General features: G+C 41.1%; 1 protein-coding gene across 4 annotated transcripts in view; it reads left to right on the forward strand.

The window, feature by feature from the left end:
* The window catches only part of eea1 (early endosome antigen 1), a 56,746-nt gene extending 37,613 nt beyond the window's left edge, over window positions 1-19,133 (forward strand). For all 4 annotated transcript variants that reach the window (XM_061772757.1, XM_061772759.1, XM_061772758.1 and 1 more), the window contains 10 exons: window positions 1,253-1,354; window positions 3,762-3,956; window positions 4,053-4,235; window positions 6,692-6,877; window positions 11,849-11,980; window positions 12,342-12,527; window positions 14,457-14,695; window positions 15,179-15,299; window positions 15,403-15,501; window positions 17,638-19,133. In XM_061772757.1, coding sequence (XP_061628741.1) covers window positions 1,253-1,354; window positions 3,762-3,956; window positions 4,053-4,235; window positions 6,692-6,877; window positions 11,849-11,980; window positions 12,342-12,527; window positions 14,457-14,695; window positions 15,179-15,299; window positions 15,403-15,501; window positions 17,638-17,760 — 1,566 coding nt within the window. In that variant the 3' untranslated portion in view covers window positions 17,761-19,133. The remainder of the gene's footprint in view (window positions 1-1,252; window positions 1,355-3,761; window positions 3,957-4,052; window positions 4,236-6,691; window positions 6,878-11,848; window positions 11,981-12,341; window positions 12,528-14,456; window positions 14,696-15,178; window positions 15,300-15,402; window positions 15,502-17,637) is intronic.
* The last annotated feature ends 857 nt before the right edge of the window (window positions 19,134-19,990 follow it).

A 19,990-nucleotide genomic window follows, 5' to 3' on the forward strand; every position in this document is an offset into this window, starting at 1 on the left:
ATCAGAATCCATTTTGTCAACTGTTTTATGCATAACATGGGTCAAAATGAGTCTGTAACATTGTTTAAGGTTGACATCTACGCGGTTTGTCAATTGAATGCAAAAGCCTTGCAAATGACAGGATTTGAAATCGCCGACAGTGTAACGTAGTTTTGGTATATTCATTTATTATACCTGACCATTTTGTGGCTGTTACCCGCCCTCTCAACTCAGCTCTACGACAACACACCATTTCCGGCTTTTAAGCGAGCGAGTCTCAGCCACTGCCGAATCATAAAAATACATATGTTGTGTTTTACAGCAATACTTAACTATATTTGTATTTTTTGATGTAACTGTGGTGGATGAAATAGCAAAGCTTGGATTCATTGTCGGCAGGGATGGTCGTCCCGGCCAGTTCAATTCACATGAATGAGAGCAGATGATGAGCTCTTCTTGTTGTCACCGATGTCCAATCTTAGCTAACCTTCTCTATTAGTGGGCCAACAATCCAACGCTTGGTGGATTGTGCTGCACAATGATTTATGCATACTCTTGTGTTGCGCAAATGAAGTGAATGTGGTCCTCTCCAGCGGGTCGGCGGTGGCTGGTGTCCAGCTGAACGAGTGTGCTCCATCACTCTCACAGTGCTGTGAGCAGCTGCGGGGGACAGCCATCGCCCTGGCTGCTCAGAGCACTGACGAGCCAAACTGAGAGTGTGTGTAAATCATTGTGAAGCACATTTCACCAAGCGTTGGCTTGTTGGCCCACTAATAGAGAAGGTGAGCTGAGATTGGATGTGGGTCACAATAAAAAGACGTAGTTGTCTAAACTAGGCATCGAAGAACGTGACATCTATCTACCAGACGCCATGATATGAACCAATCAAGTTCAAGCTCTTTTTCATATTTAAATTAGGGAAGAAGAGCAACACAATCACAGCAAAACTCATTGACATGTTGCATCCGAGAAATCCGACCGTCTCAAATGCCAGGCTGAAAAGACCAACTAGAATAGCTTCAAAAAGGAAATTTTTGGCATTTCCAACTGAAATTATCGTGCAAACCAGATACAAATACAAAAGATTATCATAATTAAATTTTAAAAAAACAATGATGGAAAGCGACCTTTAATGTAGGTGAGAGGGCAGGGATAAGGACAGTAACAGCCACTTAAGGAGTTTGGGATGGTTCCAATCAGTCACCAATTTAAGAAAATCTCTGTGTAGCTTTTTCCTTCCTTCAAGTAACATAAGCGTGTCTTCAATTTGTAGGAGAAGTCTTATGAAAAGACAAGAAGGGAGCTTCAGAGCAATAATGAGAGCTTCAGCAAGGCAATGATGGAATCAAAACAACAATTTGAGCAGATGAGAGAGGTAAGTGTTGAAAACAAACAAAATGTATATTTTTATACCTGCAGGGTGAAACAGTTCTGCAGTGTTCCACACCCTATATTGCGGTTGCATTGTTTGCGCCCCTTCTATATTGCAGATTATTTAAACAATTATGTTTAATGGATTTTTACAGCATACTCATTAACTGTAATGCCCTTGTACGTGTGAAAGGAGAGCTACAGAGGCTCAGCCACTTTGCCTGTGTTTAAAAAGTATTTTTAAATAAGTTGAAATATTTGTGGAACAGGTGAAACTTGAAAAAAAAAGTTATTTATATTGTCTTTTTATATTGGAGATGTTACCTTATTGCGGGTGGGTATGTATCCACCGCGTTAAACGGTGGTTCACTGTATATACATACACAGTAGGGCTTAAAAACACTGTCCATTGGAAAAAAAAAAATTGTTGGCAAGTGCATTTTGGCGAATGAGAATGCTAGGGGGGGAAAAAGGTGATTTGGTTGGAATTTCTGAAATGCTTGCATGATGACACAAGTCAAAAAGCTCTATTTTGTCAGTCTATGCTAGGGATGCCACAATTAGTCGACGAATCACGACAATGTCGACGTTCACAATTGTTGACAATTGATTTAAAAGCTGACAAGGTCGTTTATTTTTATTTTTTTAAACTTTGTTTTTCTCGCCATTCCTCCTGCTTGCTCACACTTCTTTCTCAAGGCTGGTAGTCGTGATGCACATGCACAGGAGGTGTTATCCTATAAGGGTATTTGTAGTGATGCAAATGCGCAGTAGTGGTCATCCAGTGAAGTACCTGGGAAAAACACAGCTTTCGGGCGTTAGCTTTAGCATTAGCAATGACTGCTGAAGTTAGACTTATTGACCGAAGATGCGGTTCAAAATCTGCACGACAGAATGTGCCTTTTATGGCAGCACGACAGTGATACACGCAGAGTCACGACTTGGACTCGAGTCATGAATCTGATGACTTGAGACTCGACTTGACTTGAACAGCAATGACTCGTGACTTCACTTGGACTCGAGCCCATTGACTTGAAAAGGCTTGCCACTTTCACTTTCAAGTATTGAGAAACGTACACTCTCCAGCTCAACATGCCAATGTTTATTTCAGAATGATGGAACCATGAAATTGATGTATTCAACGGCTGTCACTCAGGTAGAAGTGTCCCACGTTATTAAAACTTAATTGGAGCTTATTTATTTCAACAGTCTGCAACCTGTTGGGCACATATAAGTAGAAGGTTACTCTTTTAATACACTACCTACAGTTATGGTTTTATTTAAAAAAACACAAAAATAAAAAACAGTGCAGCATAAAACAAGAATAAATGTGGCGGCGACAATTAACGTAACAATAAGGACGCTATTATTGCAATTATTCTCACTGAGTGCAGAATTGTCCAGTTTGATGGCTCGGGGGCTAAAGGAGTCTTTGAGTGTATTGGCTTTATCTCTCTCTCTTTCTCTCTCTCTCTCTCTCTCTCTCTCTCTCTCTTTTTCTCTCTAGTACCGTGAAAAAGTATTGGGCCCCTTCTCAAATTCTTATATTTTTGCCTAGTTTCCCCACTTTAAGATCATCAAAGAAATTTAAATATCAGACAAATATAAACCAAGTGAACTTAAAATACTGTTTTTAAACGGTGATTTCATTTATTAAGGAAAAAATAATAATTCTAAGTTACCGGGCCCTCCATCCATCACACCACAAATCTTACGTTTTGACCTGGTGTGGTTTCCGTAATTGGCGATCAAATATCGCCGACGTGGTTGCATGTGCACTGCAGATCATGCATGCAGGCGCCGCAGATTGTGCCTTGACAGCATCTATTCGACATGAGGCTACATTCTTCTTCATGTGTTTTTGATGTAAAATCTTTACGCAGTGCCCCCTAGTGTTCTGACTGAGATACCAAAGTTGGATAACATTGTGCATTTATTATGAGATGACACAGTTGTGTTTCTCTTCTTTTTTTTTTTTTCTTTTTCTTTTTTTTTTAGTTAATGCCTTTTTTTTATACAAGAAACTCCAAGTTTAAGCTAAAATTAATTTTTTATTGGTGTATTATTTTTATTAGTTTGAAATTGCCTCACAAGAAATGTTTGTAGACAAGAAAATGCAGTTTCCTGCTATATGCACAATGTGAATTTAAGAAAATTTGTTTTTTAGTTGACTAATTGACTAAATCCGTGACCAATCGACTATCAAAACAATCGTTTGTGGAAGCCCTAGTCTACACACAAACAGCGAAGCGAAGACGAAGTTTTAAAAAGTCTTCACCCTGGTTAGAGTTTATCAAAAGCGCCGTTCAGGACAGCAACCTACGCATGGACAAAAATATCTTTGAACGTGTGGCCAAAGATTATTTTGTAATGCAACAGTGGAGGAACTTTTGTCTCCCTCCAAATGTCAGGTAGAGAAGAAGCTGAAAGTGCAGGTGGCATCATTGGAAAAGCAGAACTCAAAGATTCAGGATGCGCTGAGGGAGAAGGACCAAACCTTGGGTAAGCTGGAGGTGCAATTTAAGACGGCCAGTGGACGCTATGAGGAGGAGATAATGAAGCTGAAGGGACAGGTTGCAGAGTTACAGAAAGTCTGTGTTAAGAAAGTAAGTATGAGACATTCAGTATGAGAGCCATCAATTTCACCAGGTTGTACGAGTAATCATGTGAGTCTTTATGAACTATTGGGTTGTCTCCTCCAGGTGGAGGACGAGCGCCAGCTTAGGGAGCAGGCAACAGAAGTGAACCAGCAGCTGTCTTCTGAGAAGAGCCGGACAGCGGAGCTACAGAAGGCCTTAGAGCAAAGCCACGAAAGCCTCACAAAGCTCCAGTCTGACTTGTATGGCAAAGAGTCTGAGCTTTCGGCACTCCATCAAGACCTCAAAGTAGGTTTAGACACATTAACACACACACTGTACTGTTCTGGCCCTCTCAAACTAAAGAGGAAACGGAATCGACATTTCCCATTGAAGTCACCAATTATCGGTATTATCTCTAGATGACAAAAAGAAAAATCACAGATCTGAAAACATTGCAACATGCTTAGTTTTGAAGACAACAGAGCTGCCAATTATTGCGGAACGTTCGTATTTTGAACGCTGACTCGTTACGGCCGTAACACCAATTGTTCAAGATATTGGGGCGGAAAAAATACAGTGTCCGACATTACCGGTCAGTACAAGGCGGTGTCCGGCCACCGTGACAAAATTTTCATGAACAAATTTGATGAAATCAACACTATATTGTTTTAAAAAAGAGGAAACAAAGCTGCTTGGGGGCACGCTGTTTTATTACGCCCTCTGGCTGCCAAGCTGCGGTGGCGAAAGTTCTCCGTGCGTCCGGTGTCAACACATTGTAAGCCACTAATCATCGCCTCTATGGTAGCGAATAAACTTCAAGACTTTCTTCAAACACTTCCTACCATGCTTCTTACATGTATCGTTTACGTTGTCACAAAGGGAGGGCGAGGACTGGTTAGGAAAAGACGGAAAAGCATGATGCTTTGCAAAGCTGTCGTGTCAGGAAGTCGCAAAACACCGAAATCAGTGATTGGGTGATACAGTACACAGGTGACATATGTCTGGCTGGAACTGCGTTATAGCAGAGACTAACCCAAGTTTAAACAACAAAATAACAAGCCACTAAATACGCATCTGGAGATATAAATGTAAAACCATTCACAGGCTTTGAACAGAAAATTAATTAATGTCACTGGAGACGTCATCTGAGAACGGGGTCAGATTAAAAATATATTAATATTAATAATGCATATTTGTAATATGAGATAACCTTTATTAATCGCATAATGGGGACATTTCCATCATATCAGTAGCAACAGTGGGTATAGGAAATAGCATGCAAAAGAAGACATCTATACAAGTACATTCACAAACCTAGAAATCTAAACTATTGCCCATGCATGAACTATCCACTTGAATCTATCAGTTATGTTTGTTTGCAAAATAGAGTGGTGAGTTTTAATGGACTTTTGAGATCAGATTTATCTGATTTAATGGGCTTTTTTTTTTTTTTTTTTTTTTTTTTAAACCAAGGTTGAAAACAGAATTGGTAAAGGCGAATTAATCGACAGACACATTTATTTTTTACAATGGCACGTCAAAATCTCATTTACTTGGCTTCAGGCTGCAACGTTCGAAATTACAAGGTTGATGCAATAAAAACATTAAAATAAACATTGAAGCCATAATTTATGAACGATTACGATTATCGAGTAATGATTATGTTGTGCAATTGAACAGTATGCAGAATTATTTTTGTCCTATTACATAACATACTGCAATAACTGTCCCACAGTAATGTTCTTGACCTATGTGGTGTGGGGCATGCCTCTAAGTTGGAGCATAAATAGCTGAGTCTTCCATACAAACACTGGCTAGTGTGTCCTAACTATGCCTTGTTGCATGAACTGATGAAGCCTGCTTGGATGAGAAGCGAAACGTCTTCTAAGACAAATAGAACAGTCCAGTTACGATCGATTCAATGCCCAGAGAATGAAATGACCTGGATGAATGAGAATATTCACAGGGATGTGCTTGATGAAATTTTGAACAGATGGAAATTCAGATGAATTTAGACAAATTGTTCTCCAAGTTCATTTCTATAGGTTAGCAGCTCTGATACAAAGAAATGTAAAATGAGCAGCCCCTATGTAACATTAATATTGAATATAAATTGTAAACAGCATCAAAGTTTTTTTTTCACTCATACAAGACCCTGCAAAATGTTCTTAAAATTACTGAGATGACTGATATATTTAATAGTGGTCGGAGTCAATTACATTAATTATATAATAAATAGAATACATACAGTGGGTACGGAAAGTATTCAGGACCCCTTCAATTTTTCACTCTTTGTTATATTGCAGTCTTTTGCTAAAATCATTTATATTCATTTTTTTCCTCTTTAATGTACACACAGCAAAAACTCAAGGCCTCTCTTACAATGAGTTTTGTATAGTAGGCACGAAATCAAGCATTTGACATTTAGTCCCCAGCTGAACAGGTTACATCTTGCAGAGGGTAATCCTTGCTGCTATGTGTTAATGATGACATGTAAACACATTGAGTGACATCACTACGAATCAGTAATTATTGAGACGTACTGTAGACTGCCTGATGATTGTATAAACATTGACCAAAAAGCTGGAAAAAATAAGACCACGAATGAAGGCAGGACCTAACTGATTTTAAAATCAAGAAGCTTTTTTTCGGCCACCTAAAAAAACACAATCCTATGCAGAAAAGATGGTGTGTGATCACCTTAAATAACCTCACACACCACTTTTAACCAAGTAAATAATACGGTATTTACTGACTTGTAGGTATCCGAGGACAAGCTACGTTTGAAACAGGAGGAGCTGGTAGCTAACCAGACCCATCGGACTGTCTTAGAGAATCAGATCCAGGAGCTAAAGAAGAGCCGGAGTTCTCTGGAACAGGAGTTAGGTAGTCGAGATCAGAGACTCCAACAGCAGGAGAATTCATTGAAAGATCTCAAGAAGCAACAGGTGAGACATTCGACAAATGAAAGTTCCTCTCCAAACAAATACAAACCCCAATTTCAATGACGTTGTTGGTATATTGTGTAAAAAACAGAATACAATGATTTGAAAATCTTTTTCAACCTATATTCAATGTAATACACCTACAATACAAAGACAAGCTCATTGTTGAAACTGATAAACTTTTTTTTTTGCGACTATTCACTCATTTTGTATTTGATGGGTGTAAGACGTTCCAAAAATGCCAGGACGGGCATTTTTTTACCACTGGGTTACATCACATTTCCTTATTTTAACAACACTCAGTAAGCATTTGGGAACTGAGGACACTGATTGTTGAAGCTTTGTTGGTGGAATACTTTCACATTCTTGCTCTATGTATAACTTCAGTTGCTCAACAGTCCGGGGTCTCCGTTGTCAGATTTTGTGCTTTGTAATGCGCCACACATTTGCAATGGGAGAAAGTTCTGAACTGTTGGCAGGCCAGTCGAGTACTAGCACTCTTTTATTACGCAGCCATGATTTTGTAACACATGCAGAATGTTGCTTGGCAAGCTCTTGCTGAAATAAGCAGGGACATCCCTGAAAAAGACGTTGCTTGGATGGCAGCACATTTTGCTCCAAAACCTGTATGTACCTTTCAGCATTAATGATGCCTTTACAGATGTGTAGGTTCCCATGCCATGGGTACTAACACACCCCCATACCATCACAGATGCTGGCTTTTGAACTTAACGCTGATAACAAGTCGGATGGTCCATGATTTCCAAAAACAATATGTACCTTTCAGCATTAATGATGCCTTTACAGATGTGTAGGTTCCCATGCCATGGGTACTAACACACCCCCATACCATCACAGATGCTGGCTTTTGAACTTAACGCTGATAACAAGTCGGATGGTCCATGATTTCCAAAAACAATTAGTAATGTGGACTCGTCAGACAACAGCACACTTTTCCACTTTGCGTCGGTCCTTCTCAGATGAGCTCATGCCCCGAAAGTCGGTGGCGTTTCTGAGTGTTGTTGATATATCAGAATCCTCTTTATTGCCAAGTATGTCAAAAACATACAAGGAATTTGACTCCGGTAGTTGGAGCCGCTCTAGTATTAGAATAGCCAGCCATTTTGAGACATGAAAAACACACTAGGGAGAGTCACTTAGCCTCTAGCAATTTAATGGCAAGAGGGAAGCAGCTGTTGGAATGTCTGCTGGTTTGAATTAACATTGTTCGATACCGCCAACCTGAGGGTAGGAGCTGAAAGACGTGGTGACAAGGATGTGGAGGGTCCAAGTGTATTTTCCATGCTCTTGTCTTGGTCCTCAAGGGTGGGTAGGGGGCTACCGACGATTTTTCCGGCAGTCCTACTTGTCTGTTGTGTGTATATATATATATATATATATGGCTTTCGCTTTTATTGCGGGAAGGAAGGGGGATCGAAGTTCACGGGCAATTAATGTTGAGCTTCATGCTTACGTGCAGATTGCTCCAGATTCTATGAATATTTTGATGATTATATGGAACGGCGATGATAAAATGTCGAAATTCCTTGTAATTAAATTCCTTGTAATTGTACATTGAGAAGTGTTGTTCTTTAACTATTTCAATGCCAAACGCGTAATAATGTTTTATAAAATCCGAACGTTCAGTGCCGAGAACGTATTTTTACGCTTTATAAATTTTTTCATGAGAAGTGCTACAGTAGACTCGCGATATATTCTAATTATCAAATCTGCTGAGAGTGTTCATGAGCAAAGCCAGCAGAGGGCAGCGATGCACCATTTTAAAATCAAGCGCAAACCTTTTTTTTTTTTTCCATACGGCAGTTATTAGGATTCCCACATAGTTTCAATATTAATGACTCCAGTACACGCGCCGCTACACTATGATTGGGTGCTGTATCCCGGTAGAACACGCCCTACTGCTTCCAGACGGGAAAAGAAGTATGTGACTTAAATGTGGCCTCAGATTTGGATGTGCTGATTCTCATCCCAGCCGCTTCACACTGCTGCGAACCGCTCCAGTGAGAGTTGGAGATCACGGCTTGATGAAGCCAACAGAACCACATCGTCTCCAAAAAGCAGAGATGCATTAATGAGTCCACCAAACTGGACCCCCTCTACGCCTCGGCTGCGCCAAAGAGATTCTGTCGATAAGTTATGAACAGAATCCATAAAAGTTATGAACAGAATCGGGGACAAAGGGCAGCCTTGGTGGACTCAAACCCTCACAGGAAACGAATCTGACTTACAAACGACCAATGCGAACCAAACTCTGACACCGGTCGTACAAGGACCGAACAGCCCTTATCAGTGGGTTCGGACCCCATATTCTCGAAGCACCCCCGCTGGACTCCCCGAGGGACACAGTCAAACACCTTCTCCAAGTCCACAAAACACATGTAGACTGGTTGGACGAACTCCCATGCACACTCGAAGACCCTACTGAGGGTGTAGAGCTGGTCAACTGTTCCACGGCTCGGATGAAAACCCCACTGCTCCTCCTGAATTCGAGCTTCCACTTCCCGACAGACCCTCCTCTCCAGCACCCCTGAATAGACTTTACCAGGGAGGCTGAGGAGTGTGACCCCCCCTCCGGCCCCCCTTCTAAAAAAGTGGCACCACCACCCCAGTCTGCCATCTGTCCCCGATGGCCATACGATGTTGCAGAGGCGTGTCAACCAAGGACACCCTCACAACATCCAGAGCCTTTAGGAACTCCGGGCGGATCTCATCCACCCCCGGGGCCTTGCCACCGAGGAGCTTTTTAACCACCTCGTTCACCTCAGCCCCAGAGATGGGAGAGCCCGCCTCAGAGATCACAGACTCTGCTTCCTCATGGGAAAACGTGTCGGTGGAATTGAGGTCTTTGAAGAATTCTCCCCACCTACTCACAACGTCTCGAGTTGAGGTCATCAGCGCCCCATCCCCACTATACACAGTGTTGATGGTGCACTACTTCCCCCTCCTGAGACGCCAGATGGTAGACCAGAATTTCCTCGAAGCCGTCAGGAAGTCTTTCTCCATGGCCTCACCGAACTCCTCCCACGCTTGAGTTTTTAGCTCTGCGACCGCCAAAGCTGCATTCTGCTTGGCCAGCTGGTACCCATCAGCTTCCTCAGGAGTCCCACAGGCCAAAAAGGCCCGATAGGACCCTTTCATCAGCTTGACGGCATCCCTCACCACTGCTTGCAGCCATTTACTAAAATAATTTAATTTTTTTCCTCATTAATGTGCACACAGCACTCCATATTGACAGGAAAAAAAACTGAATTGTTGAAATTTTTGCATATTTAATAAAAATATGTATGCTCAGTATTTAGTAGAAGCATCCTTTTGAGCTAATACAGCCATGAGTCTTTTTGGGAATTAAGTTTTTCACATTTGGCGATCCTCTGCCATTCCTCCTTGCAGATCCCCTCCAGTTCTGCCAGTTTGGATGGTGAACGTTGGTGGACAGCCATTTTCAGGTCTCGCCAGAGATGCTCAATTGGATTTAAGTCTCAGCTCTAGCTGGGCCATTCAAGAACAGCCACAGAGTTGTTCTGAAGCCACTCCTTCGTTATTTTAGCAGTGTGCTTAGGGTCATTGTCTTGTTGGAAGGTGAACCTTCGGCCCAGTCTGTGGTCCTGAGCACTCTGGAGAAGGTTTTCGTCCAGGATATCCCTGTACTTGGCCACATTCACCTTTCTTTCGATTGCAACCAGTTGTCCTGTCCGTGCAGCTAAAAAACTCCCCCACAGCATGATGCTGCAACCACCATGCTTCGCTGTTGGTACTGTATTGGACAGGCAATGAGCAGTGCCTGGTTTTCTCCACACACCGCTTAGAATTAAGCCCAAAAAGTTCTATCTTGGTCTCATCAGACCAGAGAATCTTATTTCTCACCATCCTGGAGTTTCTAGAACGTTCTCCCATCTCCTGACTGAACCTCTGCAGCTCAGCCACAATGATCTTTGGGTTCTTCTTTACGTCTCTCACCAAGGCTCTTCTCCCCCGATTGCTCAGTTTGGCCGGACGGCTAGCTGTAGGAAGGGTTCTGGTCATCCCAAACGTCTACCATTTAATTATTATGGAGGCCACTGTGCTCTTAGAAACCTTAAGTGCAGCAGAAATCTTTTTGTAACCTCGGCCATATCTGTCCCTTGCCACAATTCTGTGTCCGAGCTCTTCAGGCAGTTCCTTTGACTTCATGATTCTTATTTGCTTTGACATGCAGCTGTAGGTCTTAGATAGACAGGTGCGTGGCTTTTCCTAATCAAGTCCAATAAGTCTAATCAAACACAGCTGGACTCCAATGAAGGTGTAGAACCAGCTCAAGGATGATCAGGAGAAATGGACAGCACCCGAGTTAAATATATGAGTGTCACAGCAAAGGGTCTGAATACTTATGGCTGTGTGATATTTCAGTTTTTTTTTCTTCTAATAAATCTGCAAAAATTTCAACAGTTAATGATTTTAGCAAATGGCTGCAAGATAGTGAAACATTTAAGGGGGTCTGAATACTTTGTATGTCGCAGACCGCTAAAACGGGTGGCGGGCAGCAGATCGCTCCTGGGGCTGTAGGGTAGCTACTCGTGGGTTAGAGGATGTCAAAAGTTGTCAAGGTACAGCTTCAGACCCAAAATGGCAGTCGTAGGTTGAATGCACAAAATCGACTATTTTTTAGGTCTATTTTATTAGGAGGTTAACCCTTTGAGATCAATCATCATCCTTCCATTTAGCTACATGACATAAACAAAACATTACTCACAGCTCAGTAAACTGAACAACTGTAAACTACACTGGCTTTAATAACAATGTTATTAAATACTGATTTTTGTAAAGAGAGAATATTTAATACAATTGTTGTGTTGGATAACATAAGTAATAATGTTGTCAGTCTTTGTCTGCTGTGAGTGTAATTCAGGAACATCAAGGACCAGAATTTTCTTCTTAAAAGTTAAATATTACCTCTGTTTGCTGATGCTCGTTCAGGGTCAAGTTAAGATGGGCCTGGAGAAGGAGAGGAGCAAAATGGAGGAGCTATTCAAAGCCAACAGTATCTTGGAAAAGAGCAACGCCAGACTGACTTCGGAGCTGAAAACCCTAGCAGAGACGAATGACAAGGTCATTTCCTTGCAAGGCCTTCCTCTGATAAGGCCTTTTGTTGTATTCTTACAATCATGGAGCGTGTGGCTCTCATCATTTAGGGAAACCATAGAAGTATTTGAAGCATCACACTTCAAATACATAGCTAAGACAACAGAGTCTTGTGTTCCTTTTAGCTCTACAGAGCTGTCGTGAAATATAACTAAGGCTGGAATTACATTACATGGTTCAAATGACAACATTGGAATTGGGCATTTAGACCTGTAATATAAATCCAGCGTTAAGCTGCTTGATCAGAGAGCGTAGCGAGTGACCCCATCGACAGCTATGAACATGTGCAAATCCCTCAGATTGTTGTTGCGTGTGTGTCGCGCTTCAGGAGCTGCGAGAGTTGCAGGAAGCCAAGCAGCTGTTGATCCAGCAGAAACTGGAGCTGCAGGGCCAGGTGAAGGTTGCGCAGGATGCCCTCCATCGGGAACAGAAAGAGCACCAGACCACCATGGACAGCAGGAGCCAAAGAGAGGAGCAGCTTCTCGCCAAAACCAAGGCTCTCCAAGATCAGCTGGTAAACCCAGTCAATAAATAAATCCCAGCACATTTTTTTTATACAATGAACCCCCGTTTATCACAGGGTATAGTCCCAGACCTACCTGCAATAGGTGAAAATCTGTGTATAGAGACTATATATATATATATATATATATATATATATATATATATATATATATAGTCTCTATACATATATATATATATATATATAGTCTCTATACATATATATATATATAGTCTCTATACATATATATATATATATATATATATATATATATATATATATATATATATATATATATATATATATATATATATATATATATATATATATATATATATATATGTGAATAACAACTGAAAACTATTTTTGGACACGTACTGTCCAGATGGTCCATTGATGTGTCTCAATCTGTCGCTTCGGATCAGAGGATGCCCCCTTGGTTGGGCCGCAGGTGGGGCCTCAGCCTGTTCGGTACTCCAGACAGTTCTCTCTGGCGATTGGTAGGCTGGTGGTGGACTGCAGGCTGGGTGTTCTTAGTTGAGCTAATATTTTAAAGTTTTCAGGTAGCAAAAATAGAGTAAGACTTGAATGGCCAGATTGGGGGGGGGGGGAACAAAACAAAAAAAAGACAAAAGCTTGAGCTGATCACAGGAAGTTTATTCAAAGGTTTGAACAAAATAACAAAAAGTTTGCATGTTCTCCCCGTGCCTGTGTGGGTTTTCTCCGGGTACTCCGGTTTCCTCCCACATCCCCAAAACATGCATGGTAGGTTAATTGAAGACTCTAAATTGCCCGTAGGTGTGAATGTGAGTGCGAATAGTTGTTTGTTTCTACGTGCCCTGCGATTGGCTGGCAACCAGTTCAGGGAATACCCCGCCTCCTGCCCGACGATAGCTGGGATAGGCTCCAGCAATCTCGTGACCCTTGTGAGGATAAGCGGTAAAGAAAATGGATGGATGGATGAAAAAGAAAAATGAATGCATTGCCTTAAATACCCTCGCTCTGCGACTCCCCCATCTTGTTTTTTGGTCCACCCCTTTGTCCTGATTGGCTAGACTCATGATTCCATAATCTGGCATTGGTTTTTAATGGTGTCAAAAGAAGGCTAGATTTTCATTTGTTATTCAAACTTTGATTTATAATTGTGCCTCAGCATCTTTTATTATTGTGTCTTAGTATCTTTAATTAGGTCATGCAATATAACTGTACTAAGTGTTTAGTTTCTAATGGCATCTAAAGTTTTTAGTTTAGTCAGGTTCAGAAGCTAGCTATGACATTCATCTTTTCCCCTCATAGTGGCGCCATTGGCTTTCTATCTCAGGCCTTGCCGGAGGCTACCAGTTTAATCTGTCGTAAAACATAAGGTGTAATCAAGATTGTACCAATTTAGGCCGTCACAACACATGAAAGCATCTTAAATGAGAGTAACTGCCGTTTTTGTCTTCTACTTTCGGCTTGCAGTGGTTGTGGTCATTTTAGAATGCCCACACCTGTCAGCAAGAAGCAGTGGCGTCTGAACTTCTTAATTATAGCCCGGTCAGGGGCCTGAGTGTTCAGCATTCCGAGTTAGAAGATAATTTAGCATAGGAAGAGAAAGCATCCTTAATATTCCACACCGTTACTTCCGATAACCTTTAAAGCGAGGTTCCACTGTACATTATCACACATAAGGTATCTTATGTGTATCTTCTTCTTGCTTTTAATTACACTGCATCTCTTCCAATAGACCTCAGCGCTGCCTGGCATGTACGGGAATAATATGATACAACACTGAAGGCACGCAACTGTAAATTCGCACTTGCCTATATGCTGTAAAAACAACAATTTAAAAATCTGCGATATAGCGGGGGAAGGAATGATAAACCGCAACACAGTGGGAGAACACTGTAGTAGACACACGGGAGGAGAGCAAATGACTGTTTTTGTAACCCCTTTTTGTAGGCGTCCGAGAGGAGAGCCAAAGAAGAGCAGGTGAAGCGTGGTGAGGAAGCGGAGGCAAAACTGGGCGTCCAGGTGACGGCGCTGAATGAAAACGTAGCCACGCTGAAGAGAGAGTGGCAGGGCAGCCAGCGACGGGTCTCTGAACTCGACAAGCAGACGGACGAGCTGAGGGGCGAGATCGCTGTGTTGGAGGCCACCGTACAACACAACCAGGACGAGAGACGTGCGCTTTTGGAGAGGTGTGGTCACGTGGTGTCCACTGGAATCCACATTTGTTTATCTGGGACAGACCTATTCAAATCAATCATCCATCCATCCATTTTCTGTAGTGGCTAATCAACCAATTAAAAATAAATATGAATGGCTTATTGTGGTCGTCAGCTGCATTTTTCGTTAACATTTTTGGACTGCAATGCTTTTGAGTTTGGTGTGGTAACCCAAAGTTCATATGGAGCTGACTAACTACGAAAGTTCTTCATTTTGGATGGAATGCAAAACTAATGCAGTAGTGAAGACATAAATACAGTAAATAGTCTTTATATGAAACACTCATGGGCCATCAATCTAAAAATAATCGTTTGTCGTTTGATGTCGTGTTCTCACACAGACATGCACATAATTTCATTGCCTGACATTTGTAATGTCCCGCAAACCGAGGACACCCTGTAAAATGCTTGGCAGTGAGCTGTCTTAATCAATCACGTTTGTGTGTGTAAATGAAGGTGCGTGAAGGGCGAAGGAGAAATCGAGAAGCTCCAGGCCAAAGTGGTGGAACTGAGGCGGAAAGTTGACGACACAACGGCGGCCATGCAGGAGCTGGGCCGAGAGAACCAGTCCCTCCAGGTCAGTGAAAGGTCCCGGACCTCTACATGTGTGTCACATTTAATAGAAAATGAAAAAGAAAAAACAGTGGCCTTCTTTATATCTGCTGTATTTGGTTATTAAGATTAAGCAGTCCCAGAGTCTCACCAGGAAGTGGGCCGAGGATCACGAGGTGCAGAACTGCATGGCGTGTGGGAAAGGCTTCTCCGTCACTGTCAGGAAGGTAAGAAGGGTGTTCAGAAAACCCTGAAGGGCCTTCATTATATTTGTATTAGCAATACAACGGTGACCATACATCAACCAGCCACAATACAATGAGATCCAACACAAGAGCTGTATCAAATGTTAGGGATGCACCAAAACCACTGTACGGCTATACTTGTACTAATGCTTCTCTACTACGACAATGATACCACTTCACCAGCTTGACATATAGAGTGGTGGGGAAAAGTGTTTGTACCTTTCCTGATTTCTTTTTTCCCCATCATCAAAAAAATCTAAATATATAACACAAAATACAGTTTTGAAATGAAGATTATTATTATTAAAGGAGAAAAAAATCCAAGCCTATATGGCACTGTGTGGGCTAGTGATTGTAAAATATGTTCCTTGGCTCCATAAAGTTTGGAAATCACTGCTCTAGTCAGATCGTGTATTCTAATCAGTCAGGTCAAACCAACATTACAACGTGACAGAAATAATGGGTGCTAACTTACTGTAATTAAATTACTTTTTTTAATTAAATGACTTCACCCACACCGAAACTTTAGAGCATGATTCGACAGAACGGCGGCATGTTTATGTCCAACCGTTCGTGCTACCGCTAGCTTGCTAGGCTACATAACATTTTATTGCCTGCTTGCGAGCCGTATCGTATTCAAAGTACGCGTACATGCCTCAAGCAAGCCTTAAACGAACGTCCTCTCCTGTCCTGAGCACCCGTGACCACCAACACACCGTTTTCCCCCATTTTTTCCCCTCATAATACAGTCGGCGCACTCCACTCTTGTTGTCGTCGCCACGGTAACGAGTGTATCCGGTCGCATTTGAGTTGACCAGATAAAGCCCAATGATTGTAAAAAACGGGATGCGGCGGTATCGGAATACAAGATTTTATTGCAGTAGTCTGACAGTGCAATCGTTTAAGAGCAAATTTGTCTTGTAGTCTGATCCGGGGATTACGTGTTGTCTGTCCCACACTGCCGACATTTTTTTTTTTTAAATCATTGGCCGTCAGATATTTACAGTACTACGTCAAAAGACATGCAACAAGGCTAAAAATAAACTAGCCTTTGGATTCAAATATGTTAATGTCCTTTGCGGCGAATTATGACAAATATCGGCTGATCGGTATTAGCCGATAAAATCGGTGTAAAGTCTAATTGAGATGCTGTGGCATAACCTTAAAGAGGCGGTTCATGCTTGAAAACCCTCCAATGTGGCTGAGTTACAACAATTCTGCCAAGATGAATGGGCACAAAATTCTTCCACAGCGCTGTAAGAGACTCATTGCAAGTTATCGCAAATGGTTGATTGCCGTTGTTGTTGCGAAGGGAGGCCCAACCAGTTATTGGGTTTAGGGGGTTGATCACTTTTTCACACAGGCCCATGTAGGTTTTGATATTTATTTATTTGTTCTCCCTTTATAGTAAAAACCATTTAAAACTGCATTGTGTGTTGTCTGTGACTAATATTTAACTTTGTTTGGTGATGGCAAACGGGTAAAAAAAAAGAAATCAGGAAGGGGGCATACGCTTTTTCACACCACTGTACCTCCCTGATAAGCTGCTGCAGTTTTATTTTAAAACTAAAATGCATTGTGTTACAGGGTAGATTTAAGTGAAATGTGTGTCAAGACTGTCAGGAAAAACATGCAGTTGGATGTTAAAATGTCAGTAATGTCCAGTTGTTAGTCAAAGTTTTATTTGAGTGACACTTTTGTCAAGAAAAGGTTGTTTTGTGTTTTTGAACAATATTTGATGCAAATACCATAAAGCACATTTTAATCCAAACTACAGGATGTGATGGCATTATCAAGTATTGGTACTTAAATGCAAGTTCTCGGTCTGAAAAGAAGTTGTAGGCTATCGGTGCATCCTGAACAAATATATTCAATTTGATTGACAATGTCATAGAAATATTATTTCATGTTTTTTGGTGTAGTTTCAGTTTGCAGTGTATTGCATCATACTGAGAGATTTTATTTCCAGTATTTTCAACTCTCATTTTACTAATGGACCAAAATATTTGATCTCTCATCACAATGCAGGTTGTGCAGTACCATAGACTTCAACCTCAATGCTAAACATACAGCGAAATGAGTACATTGATTGTATATGTAATTTTCATGTTCCTGCAGCACCACTGCAGACATTGCGGGAACATTTTCTGCGCCGAGTGTTCGTCAAGGAACGCCCTGACGCCATCCTCCAAAAAACCTGTGCGGGTGTGTGAGACGTGCTTTGAGGACCTCCAAGGCTGAGTTGACTGTCAAGGGAAACTCAATGTTGTCTTTTTCATGTAAGATGTGCACTAAAAAGGAGAGACCCCATGTGTGGACATGCGGGGAAAGAAAAGGGGACCTTTTATCGAGAGGTGTCAGGGTCACATGGTGGCGTGGGAGCAATTGGTATTGTGTGTACTTGTTTTTGTGCCTTTGCTCATTCTGTGAACGACCACGAGGTGGCCACAGAAGCAAGTAAACGCCTCCCATGGCTTGAAGTTCTCATCATCTGCAGTGTTGTGCTTCTGTAAAACTGGTGTAAAAAGTCGACAGGACCTTGAAGGCGTCGCTGGGCAAGTCGGTTTCGTAATAGTGATGTTGAAAAGCACAGCAGTCCCGCAAATGTAAATGCAAGTAAATATTTTGTTTTAAAAAAAAATAAGAGAAAAGAAAATCACAAATATATATTTTTATTTAAACATAATGCCTACATCTGCCTAGCATATAGTGCTTTGGTAATGTTGATGTATGTTGAGTTAGCTCTTTGAAAGTCAAAGGTTAAATGACACACCGGTTCAAGAACACTCACTTGGAAAAACCCCATGACTCAGTTCATTTGTGTGCATCTCTTGAAGCTGACGACAGATCAGTTACTCCATGTTGCCTTCGTGTGGCAGCCTGAGTGTGTGTGTGTATTTGTTGACATTGTTGTATATCATGACCAAAGAATGTGAGGAGAGGGGGGGGAAAAAAAAAAGTTTCATTTCAGTATTTCATCACATTATAAATTTGTTTTACAGAGCACTGCACGCCACGTATGACATTTGTTTATTGTGCCACATTGCTGGTTTTGTGTTAATATCTTTAAAAAAAGGTGGTGCTTATTTTTCTCCCCACTGGTAATGCAGTCATTAAATGTGCCTGCATGACGTTGTTCTTTTTTTTTATGGGTTTATGCTCATCTGCACAAACTACTGCCGCGCTTGTGTGTGTCCCTTTGCATACATTGTTGGCCTGCTGTCGTATGTCAAGTTGCACATTGCAAGACCTGCAGTTATTTTTGCTTGTCTTGTCTCACATGCCTGTAAGAATTCAAATCCTTGTTCAAATAATTTATGACCGCAGTTGTCACAAGTTCTTAAAACGTCTAAGCAGTGAAGCAGGCCCTAACAATATATACAGTGCTACGAAAAAGTATTGGTCCCCTTCTCAAATTATATTTTTGCATAGTTTCCCCACTTTGTTTAAGATCATCAAACAAATGTAAATATCAGACAAAGTGAAAAATGCTGTCTTTAAATGATTTCAATTATTATGGAAAAAAGCATGCATGGTAGGCTAATTGAAGACTCTAAAATGCCCATAGGTTTGAATGTGAATGTTTTTTTTTATGTGCCCTGCGATTGGCTGGCGACCAGTTCAGGGTGTACCCCGCCTCTCGCCCAAAGATAGCTGGGATAGGCTCCAGCACGCCCGCAACCCTAGTGAGGATAAGCGGTACAGAAGATGAATGAATAATAAGAATTAAAAATAACTATTCACCTAAAAAGCTTCAACAATTAGTGTCCTCAGTTCCCAAATGTTTATTGAATGTTGTTAAATGAAAAGGTGATGTAACACAGTGGTAAACATGACCCTGTCCCAGCCATAAAATTCTGATTATTTGCTAAAAACAATAAAGTTTAACAGTTTGAACATTAAATATCTGGTCTTGGTAGTGTATTCAATTAAATATAGGTTGAATATGATTTGAAAATCATTGTATTCTATTTTTATGTTTAACACAACATCCCAACTTCACTGGAATTGGGGTTGTACATACAGTGTGTGTGTTATATAGATATCTATATATATGAGAGAGATGCATGTGTATGTATGTATGCTAGATTTTTGTGATGTTACAAATTTGAGACGCAGAATAATTTAAACACTTTCTCCACCATCAATGAACCTTTACAACTTGATTTTTGTTTTCAATTGAGAAAAAAATGGTTATGTGGTTGCACAAGTGTGCACTTAAGCCTACATTCTACGTAAAACATAAAGGGGGAGAGAGAATCATCCACACCGGAAGTCAGGCCAGGCTCTCCAATAAAATTAATCAAGTCAGATTTTATTTTAAGATCTGTTGCTCCAGTGACAATACTTATATCAGCAGGTTCACATTGATGTTATTGAGTTAGATTGACACATTTTGTAGTCATTCTTGTCGCTGTTATAAAAATTAATCAAATTCATCCAGTGTGATGCTCCCATACGCAGGCTGTGT

Source organism: Phyllopteryx taeniolatus, chromosome 5 (genome assembly GCF_024500385.1).
Source record: "Phyllopteryx taeniolatus isolate TA_2022b chromosome 5, UOR_Ptae_1.2, whole genome shotgun sequence".
NCBI lineage: Eukaryota > Metazoa > Chordata > Actinopteri > Syngnathiformes > Syngnathidae > Phyllopteryx > Phyllopteryx taeniolatus.